The sequence below is a fragment of the Podarcis cretensis genome, assembly GCF_951804945.1.
Source record: "Podarcis cretensis genome assembly, chromosome: 12".
Classification (NCBI taxonomy): Eukaryota; Metazoa; Chordata; class Lepidosauria; order Squamata; family Lacertidae; genus Podarcis; species Podarcis cretensis.
In genome coordinates this window covers 59,202,449-59,221,794 of record NC_137181.1, presented here as the reverse complement: position 1 = coordinate 59,221,794, position 19,346 = coordinate 59,202,449, and the positions used below count along the sequence as shown (strand labels likewise).

Here is a 19,346-nt window from a genome sequence, read left to right as displayed (position 1 = left end):
CTCCTCCTGCATGAGTGTGTAACCCTGGAAGTTGCAAGGAACCATAGCTTCCTGTTGTGTGCAAGCTGGCAACTATGGTTAATGTTTTCCAGACAAGCTATGATTTGGAGACCTGCTCTGAAACAGAGATTTTATTGTGAGAATCGAGCCTTTGTCAAGGCAGCAGGTCCTAATCAGATACAGGTGAGTTAAGATTTGGAATTGGGAACAGAGGAGAGAATTTGATTAAACTGCATAAAATGAGAAGAATGAAAAAAATGAATGAGGAACACATGTTTTACCTTTTCTCATCATTCAATGAAATCGACATATGCTATGTTTTGTAAAAAGACAATTTTTATGTAAGTTTCTTATGTAACTCTTTGTGACCAGAACTGGTGGTTGAGAAGATTTTTGAATTTAGAAATATCAGTAGCAATTAGCATCAATCCCAGGGCACCTTTGCTAATGCCTTGGGCTTCCTACCTAATTTTAACTTAAAATGAAATCCTTTCTCCTGTAAAATTTTAAATAATAGATAGGCACAAGCATTACGGATATTTGCATGTAGTGAAGGAGGGTTGTATACAGTTCCTTTAATTATTTAATGATAGCCATGTGGCTTGCTACTTGGTTATTTTTCCTTTAATGTGATTCTTAATATATCTCTATAGCATGAATCTTTTTGTTTTTAAGTTATCTCTGACATGCAGCCTTCTCATCTTGGCGCCTAACAATACTGAACCCCCTATTTTCAAGTCGCCGTTGTGTAAAAGCCATCTAGTTAGAACTCTCAAAAATAAGAGGCTTGTCTCTGGAGGACAACTCCACATTGCAGATGGAGTATAATCCTGAACATTGTTCCCCCCTCCTCCCTTCTGCTTTCAAATAGCTGGGGACAGTGAGTCAAGGACTGAGAACTCCCTTTGTTTCATGTAGTGTGCATTGCAGAGAAGGAATGTAACAGAGCAGAAAATGAAGAAAGACATAAAAGAATCTCAGCTCAAGGGGGTCAGATCCATCACAGACTTAGCGTTGCCTTCAAAGATGCCTGGGACAGGTGGCAGTTCAAGACAATCAGAGGAGAAGCATCCGCTAATGCTGAGATAAGGGATTCTCAGGGAATCCTGCTATCTGGTCCCTGTTTGCTTTGATGTAACTCTGCTAGAGAAGACTTCTGGGAGCGGGCTGCTGCCATGCCCGGGATGGGCTGCTGGTCTTGAGCCTTTAAAGGTCTCATTACAGTGGTCCTTGAGGATTAATCGTCTCTCAGGTTCACACGGGAATGGATTGGTCTGAAGGACCAGTGCGGGGATCTTGGCACCACCTGCACAAAACATTATTATTGTCCATTCTTCTCTTCGCCTCCTCCCTTTGTCTCCCCCATATTATTGGTATGTGATAGAAAGTTAAATCTCAATCATCTTGGCCTTTCTGCTTCCCTCTTTGGCTTTTACTGAGGTTTTTTTTGTTGAGCACAGCTTGAATGGTCACCAAACCATTAGCAGTAAATTGGTGGCTTCCGGTAACTGGACTTACTTAGCCTGCTGCTTTTGGCAGGTTTTTTGTTTTCTTTCCACTTTCTGTCCTTCTATATCACGCCTGGGCAATTGAAGACCACAAAGCTATGATGCTATATGACTGCAGTATTAAATATGTTTTCTGACCGAGCATGTTCAGGACTGGATTTAATGTTAGAACAGTTTTTAAAGCACACAGTTGTCTCAGTCCCCATGTAGTTACACTCAACTGTTGTGTATAATTAGATGCCCAAGGCAGTGGATTGAAATGTGCATCCACATTGCTAACTATATCTCTGTCTACAACTTGCAGTTCACATGAGAGTTGTATTGGATGTTTTTCTTTCAATTGCACATCACATTGCAAGTGTGCATCTGCATCCAAACTGTGAGTTTGATTTTTCTGTGCATCAAGGGAATCTGTGTGCCAAAACCACCTTCTGTACATTTGGATCTCTTTTGCTGGATCTGACCAGTTATAAGTTATTTCCTTATTCATTGTGCATGCGTAAGAAAAAAAGAACACATGGAATATTCACATGGGGCTTGCTGACTTTGATGAAAATGCAGTGTTTGTTCAATGTTGCAAATAATTGAGTGTCTATTTAATTTGTTTGTTTGTTCTCCAAGTGTTCTGATGGAATTGCCTTTTACTAGGCAGCGACATTTAAAAATGAAACCAGGTGGAAGTTCTTTGTTATATTAGTTACCCAAGACCTGCTCCTTTGGATTGCTACACTAGAAAAGTTGTCAGTATGGACAGTGAGGACTGCTGCATCTGAGTGAGGACTGCTGCATCTGAGATCCACTAGGATCTACAGAGTTGTAAACTAACTGAATAGTGCTACTGCTGCTGAAATAGTGTTTTAGCAACTACAACACTGGTATACGTGCAAACTGTTAGATGGAGCAGAAACCAGTGGTGATGCGGGAGGGGGGAACAGGACTAAGGATGACTGTCCTACACATATTCCTAGAGTAATTTCAGCTACTCATAACCTGAGAGTCTTAAATGGTTGGTTTCATGATAGAAATTTGAAGCGTAATATGTAGAGAGAACTGGTAATAAAGCTACTGTAATAGAATGGGTGCACCCGTCTTTCCTTGCACAGAATGATGCTGTCTCTATTTGTGAAAGCCATTCTGTGCTTTAGGATTGGCTGTGAAGAGGTGAACATATTATCATCGTGCCTCATTAACAAGGCATAAAGGAATTCATACATCATCACTGTGCAGCAAACGTAATTTTAGCTCCAAACACACACAACAACACTTAAAATATAAGAAGGCCAATGTGATTTACAATATGTACAGAAAGGATTTGTGGGCAACACCCACCCTAAAAAAGTCATAACTTTTGCATATTTTAAATAATTCAAAACATTCCTGTTACTGAGTAGAATAGTATTATTTTTGTGCATTTTTAGACAGACTTAAAAATCATTTGAGTTAATCAATTTCTGCCACCATCTTGCACTAATTCATCATGAGTAGGATCCAAATAGGTGCTTGGGGTGCAAAAAGGAGCTTGTATTAGTCCAGTGAATTTTATTCCTTTTTTTCTTTGATCCCCATGTACGTCACAAACTGCTTTTGAATTTTCCCTTAGTTACAACAGTAGGAATATTGTTAAAGAAAGAAAAGGAAGTCTGACGTCCTCTTGAGTTGTTTGGGTGCCAGATTACTATCACTTCATTTATTTGCCTTAAAACATTATATTGTTGAAAATGTGTCAGAAGACGTTTGCTCCTTACTGTTTAAGCAGGATTTCAGAAGCATTTGTTATAAAACGTTCGGAACACATTGTAAACACTGTAGACAAAATTAGAAATCCAAATTATATTTCTACTCTTCATATCCTGGGCTTACAGAGTAAACATTTTGATAATCTGTTAATCATCTCCAACAGTTGTCTCTTGTTATCATTAATATGCATGCAACATATAAAATACTGTAGCAAATTTCAATAACTTTGGTGCTTCTACAAATTTTTGTGATGGAGAAGACTTGTCAATCAGAAGGTCGGTGGTTCGAATCCCCGCGATGGGGTGCGCTGCTCTGGTTCGCCAGAAGCAGCTTAGTCATTCTGGCCACATGACCTGGAAGCTGTACGCCAGCTTCCTTGGCCAATAAAGCGAGATGAGTGCTGCAACCCCAGAGTCGGCCACGACTGGACGTAATGGTCAGGGGTCCCTTTACCTTTACCTTTATCCTTGTCTTGAGGGACGCGGGTGGCGCTGTGGTCTAAACCACTGAGTCTAGGGCTTGCTGATCAGAAGGTCAGCGGTTCGAATCCCTGTGACGGGGTGAGCTCCCATTGCTCAGTCCCTGCTCCTGCCAACTTAGCAGTTCAAAAGCCCGTCAAAGTGCAAGTAGATTAATAGGTACCGCTCCGGCGGGAAGGTAAACGGCATTTCTGTGCACTGCTCTGATTTCACCAGATGTGGCTTAGTCATGCTGGCCACATGGCCCAGAAAAACTGTCTGTGGACAAACGTCGTTTCCCTCGGCCTGTAAAGCGAGATGAGCGCCGCAACCCCAGAGTCATTCGCGACTGGACTTAACTGTCAGGAGTCCTTTACCTTTACCTTTATCCTTGTCTTGGTGACTCGGCTTTCAGCCCAAGGGGAAATAACCTTACAGTTTAAGTGTGAGGGACCTACAAGCCAAGGGTAGAACTACCATATTAATGCCATCATGTGTATGTTGCCCAACGCGAGGTCAGAAAGTATATTTTGGATGCTGGATTGAGAGATGAATGTAAAAGGGAGACTCCTGTCCCATCTTCAGAACTGTATAGAGAAGAATTGGTAGGAACTTGATGCTGAAGAGCCAGCGCCCATGTAATGCATTTCTGATCAACTCCGATGTGTTGTTTTGTAATATATTTTGTAATATATACTAGACACTAATAATAATTTATTATTATTAAGTAACTAAGTAACATGGGTGGCGCTTTGGGGTAAACCACAGAGCCTAGGGCTTGCCGATCAGAAGGTCGGTGGTTTGAATCCCCACAACGGGGTGAGCTCCCGTTGCTCGGTCCCAGCTCCTGCCAACCTAGCAGTTTGAAAGCACGTCAAAGTGCAAGTAGATAAATAGGTACTGCTCCGGTGAGAAGGTAAAAGGTGTTTCTGTGTGCTGCACCTAATGGTCCCCACCTGATGAACCCCAGAGTTGTCCGTGACTGGACCTAATGGTCAGGGGTCCCTTTACTTTTGCTAAGTAACTTACTAAATGCCATTTCATCTTTCTTGGTCTTCCACTTCTTTGTCTTCCACTGTGAAGAAATAAAGAATGGAGGCAAATGAGTTTTTTTTTCTAATGACCTGCGTGAAGAACCTGGGAGATGGATAACAAAGGCAGCACCTTGCTAATGTGTTTTAATAAACATTAGTTTACAGTCTGACAACAGTGGGCAAATACACGCAATTACTTGGAAAATTTCTCCAGTGTTTGTATGTATATAAATCTCTCCCTAAATCTTCCCAGCTGGGAGTTAGGCTGGCCTTCTCTTGCAGTGGAATCCAGGCTTTGTTCTCATGTTCAGCTCAGCTCAGTCTGGAATAATTCAGAAACGTATTAGATTGCTACTCCCCAAAGGCCTAATGGAATAACCTTCACTCCTAGCCTTTGGGAAATAAGCTCAAAATCAGGCAGATTTCTTGATTAAAGAAAGAACTAACTGTGCACAAATTGCTGCATAACAATTTGTGAAGCATTTGTGTTAGAAATGTAGTGGAAACAGAAGACTGATACACATTTTTCTGTTATTCCCTAATCAGGATTTTAAAAAATGTGTTTTTACATTCTTTTGGTAGCCATTGGTGGATGAGTCTTGCTGCTTATGAAAATCAATGAAATGTGATATGTAACCCATGGTTTAAGCACACACAATTTAACATCCACTGTGTAGTGCTGGAACAGAGCAGTATAACTATGCTGTCCATTTTTATTTTGGTATTTTTTTGAATGTGTGCAACAAAGAAATGGAAGTGATTGCACGTAATGTAGTTGCGACTACAGGTGTTTTCTAGTCAAATTATTCAATAAATCAAAATCAGGCCTCTTGCTGTAGGTATTGTTTAGAATTGGATATTTAAAAGATTGTCACTAGTTTTCCTTTGATTGAACAAGACACTCCCGTCAGGCAAAAAACATGTTGTATTTTGATGAATGGTTGCGTTAGGAGACCAAGTCTAGGGACATAGCAAATAGCAGTTCATATTGTACTTAACATCCGTTTTTTAAAAAACTTGAAAGCTTATATGCATAAATGAAAGAAGTCTTAAATATCCTTTCAAGCTCTTAACTGCTTACCCGAAACTGTAGCTCTGTAACGGCATACAGTCTCCCCTCTGTAGTAAAGAATATATGCAACTTGTGTTTGTTGGCCTGGAACTGATTATCTCTTTAGTTAATTAGTTCTCAGCCCCAAAGTAGCCTAACCACACAGGACGTAGTTCTGTATAGTTTGTCCATAATGGCTGGGAATTTTAGGTTTCAGCATTCTTGGGAATAAAATGAAATTGCAGACCATGAGCAGCTCCTTCATGTCTACCAGAAAAACTCTCCAGTCCTAATACTTTTCTAAAACCAGAGGAATTACATGGGAACAAGAGATAAGAGGATTAGGCTTCTAGATACCCAGCAACATGTACACAAATGCATCTCCGGGGCCTTTTTTCATGTTTTCTTCTTGGGGCTTCTTGGCTAAGCGCATAAGAATGACAGGAACCTTTGGTGTCAGTGGGAACACATCTGAGCTAATCAAATATTCTACGCTTCTTCCCTCTTAAACGTGAAATAGAGACCCAGAACAAAATGTTGAGAGAGTTGCAAGGTTGATGCTGAAAATGGCAACCCCACTCTTCCCTCTCTTGCTGCTGTCTGGTAATGCAAAATGTGAAGCCTAATAATTCCTCTGAGTTTCCTTATCCTCTCTTCACCACCGGGGCAGGGAAACCCAAAGGATCTTGAGACCATGTTGTGCGTTTCGTATTGCCAGATATCTCCAGAGGACAAAGGAAGTAATACTGGGCTGCCATTTTCAGTGGCAGTCACACATTTCTCATGGGTAAGCTAAAAACATGACAAAAAGTCTAGATGGCAGATCTCATGAGGAAAGGAACTGAATATGTTTAATATGGACTTAAAAAATCAAACGGCAAAGAACATTTGTTGACTTACTTTTATTAAGGATGTTATGATTACTAAGACCCAACAAGGATTTCTCAAAATAAGTACAGTGGTGCCCCGCAAGACGAATGCCTCGCAAGACGAAAAACTCGCTAGACGAAAGGGTTTTCCGTTTTTCGAGGTGCTTCGTAAGACGAATTTCCCTATGGGCTTGCTTCGCAAGACGAAACCGCTAATAGCCGCTAAGCCGCTAATAGCCTCTAGGCCGCTAATAGCCGTGCTTCACAAGACGAAAAAACCACAAGACGAAGCAACTCGCGGAACGAATTAATTTCGTCTTGCGAGGCACCACTGTAATAGTACCACTCTATTCTGCCTCGGTCAGACCACAGCTAGAATACTGTGTACAATTCTGGGCACCACAGTTTAAGAATATTGACAAGCTGGCACATGTGCAGAGGAGGGAAACCAGGATGATAAAGGGTCAGGAAACCAAGCCTAATGAAGAACGGTTGAAGGAGCTGCGTATGTTCAGCCTGCAAAAGAGGAGACTGAGAGGAAATATGATAGACATCTTCAACTATCTCAAGGGCTGTCACATAGAAGAGGGAACCAGCTTGTTTTCTCCTCCTCTGGCACCAATGGCTTCAAGTTACAAGAAAGGAGATTTTGACTAAACATCAGGAAAAGCTTTCTGATAGTAAGAGTTTTTCGACAGTGGAATGGTCTCCCTTGGAGGTTTTTAAGCAGAGGTTGGGCAGTCTTCTGTCATAGATGCTTTAGCTGAGATTCCTGCACTGCAGAGGGTTGGACTGCTTGACCCTTGGGGTTCATTTCCAACTCTACAACTTTATGATTCTATTATTATTGGAGTTGTTGTTCTCATCATCATCACCCTCATTATCAAAATAATGGAAGAAATAACAGTTCTTCTAAGCCATGGGTAGGCAAACTAAGGCCCGGGGGCTGGATCCGGCCCAATCGCCTTCTAAATCCAGTCTGCAGACGGTCCAGGAATGCATCTCTGGGTTATTTGTGGGGCACAGGAATTTGTTCATTTTTCTCTCTCCAAAATATAGTCCAGCCCCCCACAAGGTCTGAGGGATGGTGGACCAGCCCCCTGCTGAAAACGTTTGCTGACCCCTGCTCTAAGCTGTTTCTAGGAAGTGCAGTTTCTTCTGCCTCTTCCTTGCATCTGTATCTCCCGCAACATCTCCCGCCCCATTTCCAAAGTTTCCCTAAACCCTCAAGCAGATATTGAGGATGGGGGGCATGGAGCAGTTGCAGAGGGGAGGGAGGGAATTCCTATTTCAGAAATAATGTGTTCTGTTCATGGAAGGGAAATTAGGATCCAAGCTGTGGTGATGCTGCCCCAAATTGCTAGACTTTAAAAGTTTCACGACCTTGTGCACAGTCTTGCATTATATGGATAAGAAACACATTAGGAGGAAAGGGAAAGAAAAGTAGAAATAGTTGTCTTTTTTAAAGTCAGCCAGGATAAAACAAAGTGACCAGATATTTTATAAGGAGGTATTTTAATTTTTTAAAAAAACAACATGAAAAGAGTTTGATTCTGGGTGATGGGAAATGGAAAAGGAATTTAGACAGGAAACAGAGAGGATAAACATGGCTGATCTAGAAGGCTTGTCTATACGGAGTGAAGGTCCAAGGAAGAACAGAGAGACTGAGCAGAAGAAAAGATAGATATAAAGGGGCAAGACCCTGGAGATATTTGAAAGTAAGTGCAAGAATCTTAAATTGGAGACCTAAAGTGAGAAGGAGCCATTGAAGAGAGCAGCACAAAGGAGTCATATGATTGGAATGACAAGTAGAAAATATCAAATAGTATGTATTCAAAAAACCCTTGGATAAGAGGAGATACAATTGCTTATCCGCAGGCATTAACTCACTAGGTGGTTCTCTTAGGCAAACCTTTGCTCCTTGACCCAGCAGCGCTTATTTAATGACCTGTTTTTAAAATGTGCATATTGCTTTTCAATAGACTTCAAAGTGGCTGCACACAGTTTTTAAAACCAACAACTTCATATGAAAATAATAATATTGAACTGCTTTAAAGGCAGCTGTGTATGTGAAGCTCTCTGAACTCTCTAAAGACCTGTATCAGTTGTTGCCCCTAGCAGAACGCCTTCGTTGTGTGCCTGATGAGAACTTGCACGTGCCCTTATAGAGAAACATTGCCATAACTGTGGTTTAGCTGTCGTTGGGCACAGAATCTACCCAGTGTTGGGACACAGCAATCAAAATGCATCATTTCTAAGTCTCTGAAATCATTTATCCTTATAAGCTTTTTCATTGCTGCTAATGTTTCTGAATGCTTGAAAATCTCTTGCACTGAAAAGGATATACCAAGAGCTCTGGCCAAAAGTTTCAATACAAGGAATAATTCCTACTCGAGAGTTGAAAAGAAAAACGTGTATATTCTGCTAAGAATAACAGTTTTAAACTAATAGTAAATTTAAACACAACGTTTAAGTGCAGAAATAATGTAGTTTCAAATGAAAATCTCTTGCAACTGCAGCCTCTTGCCATACAAAGTTGCTTATCTGAGGAAAGCTCACGCAGTGTCAGATCCTGAGGTGTTTGTTGTTTATGGAGGTTTCAATTAGCATCTGAGTGATGTCAGGGGCGGACCTTTCTTCTCCATGCAGCTACCTGAGACGCTTGATGCCAACATGTAAAACTGCTTGTCGACTGAAAGGTTCTGTCATACAGTTCTGTGTGTATCGTTTGGGCGCCTCTGCAAGGCTGACAGGAAAGCCATGCATTCAAGTGTGCCCTTCAAATATGCAAGATTGTGTTCTGTGAAACCTTGACACTTATTTGGTGCATAATTGGAAGTATTGAGTAGGACAGGTACATTTCTGGTATGAGGTTTGTTTTAAACATCACGGGTAAGTTGTTTCTTTGTACTTCTCTAGTCTGAAGTTCACAGATAAAACTATATCAGTCCTTTCAGGGCTCCCATTTCTATATTTTTAAAAAGACCAAATTTTATACATGCACACCATTCAAAATTCTTGGAATGTTGTATTTGAGTATATACAGTGGTGCCTCGCGAGACGAAATTAATCCGTTCCGCGAGTCTCTTCGTCTTGCGGTTTTTTCGTCTTGCGAAGCACGGCTATTAGCAGCTTAGCGGCTATTAGCGGCTATTAACGGCTTAGCGGCGATTAACGGCTTAGCGGCTTAGCAGCTTTAAGAAAAAGGAAACAAACTCGCAAGAACTCGCAAGACGTTTCGTCTTGCGAAGCAAGCCCATAGGGAAATTCGTCTTGCGGAACGACTCAAAAAACGGAAAACTCTTTCATCTTGCGCGTTTTTCGTCTTGCGAGGTACCACTGTATAGCTGCGTACCAAAATTATTAGTAAGATCAAACAACTGTGAAGAAAGTGTCACTCTGTAAAATGTCTGGAGGATGGTCTTGTCCTGGTGCCTTTGCAGCCTCAAAAATAAATGTTCCAACCAGGTACTAGAGGTGGAGATCCGTGGGCAAGGTGATAGCTTTCAGTCCTTGGGCAGAATATGGCCTGTGGAAGGCAGGTTTTAGTGCCCTGCATAGCTCATTGCCTCACCCCATGGTTAGCCCAACCAGAATAAAACACGCAGAATAAGAATTATTAGGTAAATTTGCATGATTTAGTCAGGGAGCAGAATCTAGTATCCAAAATTTTAACTGCAGGTGTAATTGCTGGTTGCTGCAGACACATCCCATGCTATGTCCAGGTTAGTTGGAAGCACTGGGAATTAAACAGGGTGAGGGGAGAGACTTACAAAATGCATTTTGAGTTGATTGAATTGAAAAATAAATACTGAAGAGAGCCTGCTTCCTTCTTGGACTAAGTATTATGATAAGTAGGTTATGAATTGAAAAGGATAAGTTTCCTGGCATTTCTAAATAAGTTGTTCACAGTTAACCTTCTTTATTGGAGAAAAGTAGGTTCATGAGCCTAGAGTTGGACATCAGTGAGAAAAAAGGGTTCAAAAATCTTGTTACTACTTTAGTGTGAAATCTCAGCCCTGTGCTGCTGTCAGTTGGAACTTTCTGATTAATTTTAACTTGATCAGCATTTCACCCTTAAATAAATATGAAGGCTAAATTTCCTGTAATTAGAAAATATTTGAAAGCAACTATTGATTTTTCTCTTTACTTCTCCTGCTGCTCTAAATTCAGTTGCCTTTTCTTTCTGATCAGAATCATGCTGCTTCACAATGAAGCTTTACAGACATGTGCAAAAAACTGCAGAAAACAAATGTGTTTGAAAAAACATTTATTTATTTAAATTGCTTATTTATTTATTTATTTATTTATTATGTGTAAATTACAGCACGTCATGACCTCTTCTTGAGTTGGCACCTGGTCCAAGCCCAGATCTGTTGTTGTGCAATATGTGGCATCATCCTAAAGTTACAATCCTATCTATACCGACTTATCTGGGATTAATTCCCACGAAACTCAAATGGACTTACTTTTGAAAAGACACCCATAAGAATGCACTGCACATTATAGGTTGGAGCTAGACTAAGGCGGCAGTCCTAGGCCGCAATTTAAATTCTGTGAATAAATTTAGGATAGTGCAGTAAACATGCTTATAGTAAACAAGTTTAGGATCATTCTGCAAGACCCTGAAGAGGTGGCTGTGTAGTAGGTATATATTACTTTGTGCAATAGGGAAGAGAAGGCGGTACTTTCTTAGCTCCCCCCACCCCATCCTAGTTACTAAGGGAGAGGAAAGTACTGTACTGATTATATATGGATAAGTCATTGGCTTTTAAAACGGATCCTCCTGTTCTTATTTGTTTTCTAGCACAACAGATGATGCATGCAAGAAATGATGTAAACTGATTTCACTGGTGCAAAAGAGTGGCAGTTTAGGAAGCTGGTGTCCTGAACTAAATATCAGTTTTGCAGATGAAGCCAATAACTGATGGAAATAAATGCATTCAAAAATCACGATGCCTCTTTAATGAATTAGGTGCCAAGCTTTCTTTAAAAATATTGTAATGTTCTGTGTGTTTTTCTCCCCCAGATTCGGCCCCTGCTTTGAATTCTATAAAGTACTGTAAGTAAACTTTTTTTTGTACTCGATTTGTTATAGTGAACATTCATTTTCAATGATACTTTGTTATGTTTGTTTGAATGAATGTCATCTGCCATAAAATATATTTGAAATAAAAATGTGCAAACACTCCAGGGAAATGCCCCAGTTTTAGCTAAGCTGCTTACCCCCCCCCCCCAGTGCCTGAATTATTTTGTCTGAGGAGGAACTTCCCAAATTATTTTGAAATGAGCTTTAGCTGATATATCTTTGGCAGTTGTAAACTTGAAACAAATGCTAGTTGAGACATCTGATGCAGTGCCCTTTGAGGAGTGAGATGAAGGCTGTCCTGCCTGAATGGAGCATCAAAACAAAAGCCTTAAGTGAATATTTTACCTTTACTGTCTCTGCTTCTTCCCATCACAAATGCTCCTGGAGAGCTTCAGCTGATCAGAGTGAAAACAATACCAGGCTTGATGTTGGATTCCATATAAGGGGGCTTTGTAGAGCTTATGACTCATGGGCAACCTCTGGATTTATTCCTGACCCTATGAAGCTGCCTTGTATAAACATCTATCCAGACCAGGCGTTGGGATAACCAGGCCCAGGGTTCTGATATGGCCCTCTTGCTTCTCTGTCTGGCCCTCAGGCCAAACCCTTCACTGTCCTTGCTCTTTACTCTCCTCCAGTGTTTTTGACTGCCTGGAATGTATGTCCTTCCTTCCTTCCTTCCTTCCTTGCTTCCTTCCTTCCTTCCTTCGCCAAACTTAATTAGGCATTACAAATATCAAGGTAAAGGGACCCCTGACCATTAGGTCCAGTCGTGACCGACTCTGGGGTTGCGGCGCTCATCTCGCTTTATTGGCCAAGGGAGCCGGCGTACAGCTTCCGGGTCATGTGGCCAGCAGGACTAAGCTGCTTCTGGCGAACCAGAGCAACGCACGGAAACGCCATTTACCTTCCTGCCGGAGTGGTATCTCTTTATCTACTTGCACTTTGACGTGCTTTCGAACTGCTAGGTTGGCAGGAGCAGGGACTGAGCAACGGGAGCTCACCTCATCACGGGGATTCGAACCGCCGACCTTCTGATCGCCGAGTCCTAGGCTCTGTGGTTTAACCCACAGCGCCACCTGCGTCCCTATTACAAATATGGGCCATCATAAAATATCCATATGTAAAATGGCAAAATATATACAAATAAACAGCCATGTAAAAAATGTAATAATGAGGATTTTCATTGGATTTTCTTCCCGCTAAATAGTGTCATTCGCCACTCTAAGAGATACAGTGGTACCTCAAGTTACAAACACCTTAGTTTACAAACACTTCAGGTTACAAACTCTGCTAACCTGGAAGAATTACCTCGGGTTGAGAACTTTGCCTCAGGATGAGAACAGAAATCGTGTGCCGGCGGTGCAGTGGCAGCAAGAGGCCCCATTAGCGAAAGCACGCCTTTAGTTAAGAGCAGTTTCAGGTTAAGAAGGGACCTCCAGAACGAATTAAGTTCATAACTAGAGGTAAAAGGTAAAGGTAAAGGTACCCCTGCCCGTACGGGCCAGTCTTGACAGACTCTGGGGTTGTGCGCCCATCTCACTTAAGAGGCCAAGGGCCAGCGCTGTAAGCCCTAGGCGCTGAAGCTTTAACCCACAGCGCCACCTGCGTCCTAGAGGTACCACTGTACTATTGACAAAAACTCAGCCACCCTTGTCGTTACTTCAAGGTAAATGTCAGGTTACCCAAAAAGGGGGACAGCACACGTTTGTGTAGCTGGTTGTACAATGGACAGTAGAAAAAAATATGTTCCTTGCCTTGAATGTGTCATTGAACTGAGACAATGCCTCTTACTTACCTGGATAAAGGATGGAGATATCTGTGTAGGAATCTGTGGAACTGTCTGGCTTTTGTGTGACAACGTAGAGCAGGGGTCAGCAAACTTTTTCAGAAGGGGGCCGGTCCACTGTCCCTCAGACCTTGTGGGGGGCCGGACTATATTTTGGGGAAAAAGAAAGAAAGAACAAATTTCTATGCCCCACAAATAACCCAGAGATGCATGTTAAATAAAAGGAAACATTCTACTAATGTAAAAACATGCTGATTTAGAAGGTGATTGGGCTGGATCCGGCCCCTGGGCCTTAGTTTGCCTATCCATGATGTAGAGTCACATCCATTGACCCACCCATGCTTGCCTCTTGTTCTGCCCCCTTTCACCTCTGGCCTCATCCACTAGTGGCATGCGACATCTGAAATGTTGCCCACAAAGTCTCTTGGAGGAGACTGATTTTCTGGATCCATTTCAAGCGGGGTTTTGGCCTGGTTTTGGCAAAGAAACTGCCCTGGCCGCCTTATATGATGATGTCTGTTAATCCTCCTTGACCTCTTGGCAGCTTTCAGTACCATTGATCCCTGTATCCTCATGGGGAGACTATCTGAGTTGTGGGTGGGTGGGCACTGCTTTGCAGTGGTTCTGGTCCTACTAGGATGGTGGTCTTCAGCGGGTGATGCTTGGGGGCTGCTTTTCAGAACCATAGGGCTTCAATGTGGGGTCCCTTAGGGCTCAATTCTATCCCCCATGTTGTTTAATATCTATATGAAGCTGCTGAGTGGAGTCATCCAGAGTTTGAGAGTGTGCTGGTGACGCACAGCCCTACTTCTCTTTTACACCTGCGAGTAGGGCAGTGGATGTGCTCGGCCGTTGTCTTGCCTTGGTAAAGGAATGGAGGGTCTTCTCCATGTCCCTCTTTCACAAGAGGTTCGGAGGGTGACAACACAAGAACAGGCCTTTTGGGTTGGGGCTCCCAATCTGTGGAATGCTCTCCCCAAAGAGGCTCGCCTGGTAGCTTCATTGCATTCATCTAGGCACCAGACAAAAACATTCTTCTTTACTCAGGCCTTTGGCCATTAAATAAACTATGGCCTTTTAAGAGTGGGGAGACTGTTATTATGGTTGTCTGATTATTATGCATTTTATTATGCTTTTATTATTGTGCTCCATATACAGTAATGTGATCTTAATGTTGTACACCGCCCTTGGATCTTTTGATACGGGATGGTATATAAATCAAATAAACAACAACAACAACAACAACAACAGGGTGGCCCTTGAGCTGTAAAATTTCCCCATCCCAATCTAGCCGTGCTACTTTCCATGCTCTCAAGCACAGGTTTTTCTGAGATCTTATGTCTGTGATTGTTTTCAACTGGTTATGACAGGGATTGACGCTTGCAATGAAATCTGCCTGCTGCCACAGAGCTGTGGCATCTCCTCATGGGTAAGATATGGCTGATAATGAAGGCCAAATAGAGGAGAGAAAATACCTATCTGATTTCTGGAACTGTTCAGGTTGTGCCCACGTCAATCCGGACTGCATTCCATCCAATTCATTCAGCATTTCCCAGTGAGGCTTGCCTGATTCCTGGACTTTTCAGGGATGTCTAGATTCCTACACATTTCTGTTCTTGATTCCCCTGTGTACATTATATATCCAGGCGGCTTCATGTTGCATAATTAGAGTAAAATGGAATCTGAACGTGAAAGTGGAACTGAGGGGAGTTTTCTCAATTGATATTAAGCACACTTTTCAATCTGGAGTGTATCAGTGGTGAAAGCTAAAGACCGCCATTAACAAATCTGAATGCAGCTTTTGTCAGTTAACTTTTTCATTTGTTTACACATGTGGGAAATGGTGGAAAATGTCACATGTGAAAATTACTCAAGATAAGAGTTTCACTGAAAAGGACTTGCACTATTCTTTTAAATACACGAACATTTTGTGGCCCAAACCCAAATACTAGGCCTGCTAATACTTGACGCTGGTGCAAATTATTTATAACTGTGTATAAAGATGGAATGCCTTCAGGATATTATGGCTTTGTTCTCTTCCCCCACCCATTTCTAAAAGAACCTATGGGAAATAAATAATAATTCTATGAATATGAATAAAAAGTATGAAAAATGACCAAGTAATAGATCTGTGAAGTCGCTTCCCTGGTGTTCAGGTTGTGGCTTTCCTCCCTGGAAATCTAAGGAAGTGTCTATTTCATACCCTTCCATTCAGAAAAATGATCCTGGCAAGCAGCCAACTTCCCTCATTCTCTTTATCTAGGATTCAAGTGCCACTTTCTTTTCTCTCTTTGCTACCCTTCCTCGGCGCCTCCCCCTGTGCATTCACTGCCTGTCAGGTCTGTAACCAGTCCAGCAACAAGCGGGGATCATAAATGCTGATCATAAATGCTACCATTCCCCCCCCCCATTGGCTTCAATGCAGTTTCAGCATTCTTGTGGTTTTTCACTTTTCCTTCTTCCTTTTTCCTTTTTGCATTGGCCACTTGATATGGCATACTTTGTCAGGAGCATCCACATACATAAATCATGGCTTTCCCCTTGAAATTAGGGAAATGATTGAGGTCCCACTCATATGAGTTTTTATAGGAAATTCCGCAACTTTTACCTGATATCAGACACCTGGGTTTCCTACTTTTGGAATTTTTTCTTTAGTGCAAATATATCCCAGTTATGTGCATAGAAGTTGTTGTTGTTGTTGTTTTACCTGCCTTTCACCATGAGGTCCCAGGTTAGGGCACAATGATTTAAAAGATCATGCATGCATTTATCCGCACATTCCAGAACATGAACTATTTCATAGAATCATAGAATTGTAGAGCTGGAAGGGAATTTGAGGTTCATCTTGTAATAGATGGAAATATTGTAGCTCATTTTTATTACTAATACAAAACCAAACTGTGGGGGAAATAATGAGGTTCGAGCCCAATAACCCTGTGCTGCTTAGAACGGCCGATAGCATCCAGACTCCAATTGTCAGTCAAACAGGAAGTCTGTTTAGTCCAGAGCTTTCCAAACTGTGTGTTGCGACACGTTAGTGTGTCGGCCACAGTGTGCAGGTGTGTCGCATGAATGCTCCCACACTCTTATAAAGGGTTAGTTTAACCTCCGGTTTGCTAGTAAAACTGAATTGCTGTGTCACAAAATGATGCATGTCTAAAAAGTGCGTCACCAACATGAAAAGTTTGGAAAGCTCTGGTTTAGGTATTGCAAGGCCAGTGAGCCTCAACCAGCCTCAACCAGCCAGTAAGTTGAGGAGTGACACACCAAATATGGAAGCAGTGCAAGTTTTTTGGGTTGGTATTCAATGCCAGACCTACTCAGAAAACCCCCCACCAAATTTAATAAACATCACTAAGCTAGGTTCATTAATTTCTTTCTTTCTTTTTTTTTTAATAATTTTTATTCATTTTTCAGACAGATAATAAAAACAGTATAAAACAATATAACTTCAAAGTCATCATTTCATACCCTTCTTTCTTTTGACTTCCCCATACCTCCCCATCCCTGCATCCTTGTTTAATGGTTCTTTAGCAACCCTTAGGCCCATTGTCTTAATTCCCTTTCATAAAGTTTCCTTTAGTTTTTTTTTTAATTACTGCTGCAATTCTTTACCTCTTACCCCCTGACATCTTAACATTCCTCAATTTTACAATTGTTTTTAAGATATATTTTAAATTTCTTCCAGTCCTCTTCCACTGTCTCTTTCCCCTGGTCACGGATTCTGCCCGTCATCTCGGCCAGTCCCATAAAGTCGATCACCTTTGTTTGCCATTCTTCCAGAGTAGGTAGTTCTTGCATCTTCCAATACTTTGCCAGTAGAATTCTTGCTGCTGTGGTGGCATACATAAAGAAAATCCTATCCTTCTTTAACACCAATTGGCCAACCATGCCCAAGAGAAAAGCCTCTGGTTTCTTAGGAAAAGTCCACTTAAGGACCTTCTTAATTTCATTATAGATCATTTCCCAGAAAGCTTTAACCTTTGGGCAGGTCCACCAAAGGTGGTAGAAGGTGCCTTCAGTCTCATTACATTTCCAACACTTATTATTAGGCAAGTGGTAAATTTTTGCAAGCTTGACTGGGGTCATGTACCACCGATAGATCATTTTCATAATATTTTCTTTTAAAGCATTACATGCAGTAAATTTGATACCGGTGGTCCATAACTGTTCCCAGTCAGCAAACATAATATCATGACCAATATCTTGTGCCCATTTAATCATTGCTGATTTCACCGTTTCATCCTGTGTATTCCATTTCAACAGCAAGTTATACATTTTTGATAAGTTCTTAGTATTGGGTTCCAACAATTCTGTTTCTAGTTTTGACCTCTCTTTCTGAAATCCTATTTTCCTGTCCTGTTTGAATGTCTCATTTATCTGATGATAGTGCAACCAATCTCTAACCTTAGGCTTTAGTTTCTCATAACTCTGAAGTTTCACCCTTTCACCATCATATTCTAGAATCTCATGCTGTTTTGGCCATTTAGAGTCCATATTAAGCTTTTTTACTTCCCTAGCTTCCATTGGTGACACCCACCTAGGGGTTTTACTTTCCAGCAGATCTTTATATCTAATCCAAACATTATACAATGCTTTCCTTACAATATGGTTTTTAAAACTTTTATACACCTTTACCTTGTCGTACCATAAGTATGCATGCCAACCAAAGCTATTGTCGTACCCTTCCAGGTCCAAAATGTCAGTGTTCTCAAGAAGTAGCCAGTGTTTCAACCAGCAGAAAGCTGCCGATTCATAATAAAGTCTTAAGTCCGGCAGGGCAAACCCCCCTCTATCCTTTGCATCAGTTAAAATCTTAAATTTAATTCTGGGCTTTTTGCCCTGCCAGACAAATTTTGATATGTCTTTCTGCCACTTCTTGAAACAGTCCATCTTGTCCAAAATCTGCAACGTCTGGAATAAAAACAGCATTCTAGGCAATACATTCATCTTAATAGTAGCAATTCGACCTAACAAGGAAAGTTTCAACCTTGACCATATTTCCAGATCCTTCTTTACCTCTGACCAACTTTTTTCATAGTTATCCTTAAATAGGTTCACATTCTTGGATGTTAAGTTTAACCCCAGGTATTTTACCCTTTTTGTTATTTCCAAGCCTGTTTCATTCTGAAAACTCTCTCTTTCTTCCATTGTTAAATATTTTTCCAACACTTTCGTTTTTTGTTTGTTCAATTTGAAACCTGCTACTCGACCAAATATTTCAATTAATTCTAATACTCTTTTAGTACTAGTGTCTGGCTGTTGCAAGGTCAATACTAGATCATCTGCAAATGCTCTTAATTTGTAATGTCTGACTCCGACCTGAACTCCTTTAACCAACTGGTCCTTTCTAATCATGTTTAACAAAACCTCCAGGACTGATATAAAAAGCAAAGGGGATATTGGGCATCCCTGCCGTGTACCTTTTTCTATGGGTATTTCTTCTGTTACCACATTGTTTACAATTAACTTGGCCTTTTGTTTGGAATATATTGCACCTATACCGTTTTCAAAACCTTGACCTACCCCCATCCCTTGGAGATTCTTTTTCATAAAAGTCCAACAGATATTGTCAAAGGCTTTCTCCGCGTCCACAAAAATCAAAACTGCTTTCCTGTTAATGTCAACATCTAGCAACTCCAAAATGTCTATAATGTTCCTCACATTGTCTGACATATGTCTCCCTGGGAGAAAGCCTGTTTGGTCCTTATGAATCTCCTCTATCAACACTCTTTTCAATCTTTTTGCCAAAATGTCTGCAAAAATTTTGTAATCCACATTAAGTAAAGATATAGGGCGGTAGTTTCTGAC

The 19,346-nt window shown here is 41.2% G+C and overlaps 1 protein-coding gene across 5 annotated transcripts in view; it reads left to right on the top strand.

Moving 5' to 3' along the window:
- Positions 1 to 19,346, top strand: part of GLI3 (GLI family zinc finger 3) — a 260,995-nt gene that overhangs the window by 104,197 nt on the left and 137,452 nt on the right. For all 5 annotated transcript variants that reach the window (XM_079947518.1, XM_079947515.1, XM_079947517.1 and 2 more), the window contains one exon: positions 11,687 to 11,719. In XM_079947518.1, coding sequence (XP_079803644.1) covers positions 11,687 to 11,719 — 33 coding nt within the window. The remainder of the gene's footprint in view (positions 1 to 11,686; positions 11,720 to 19,346) is intronic.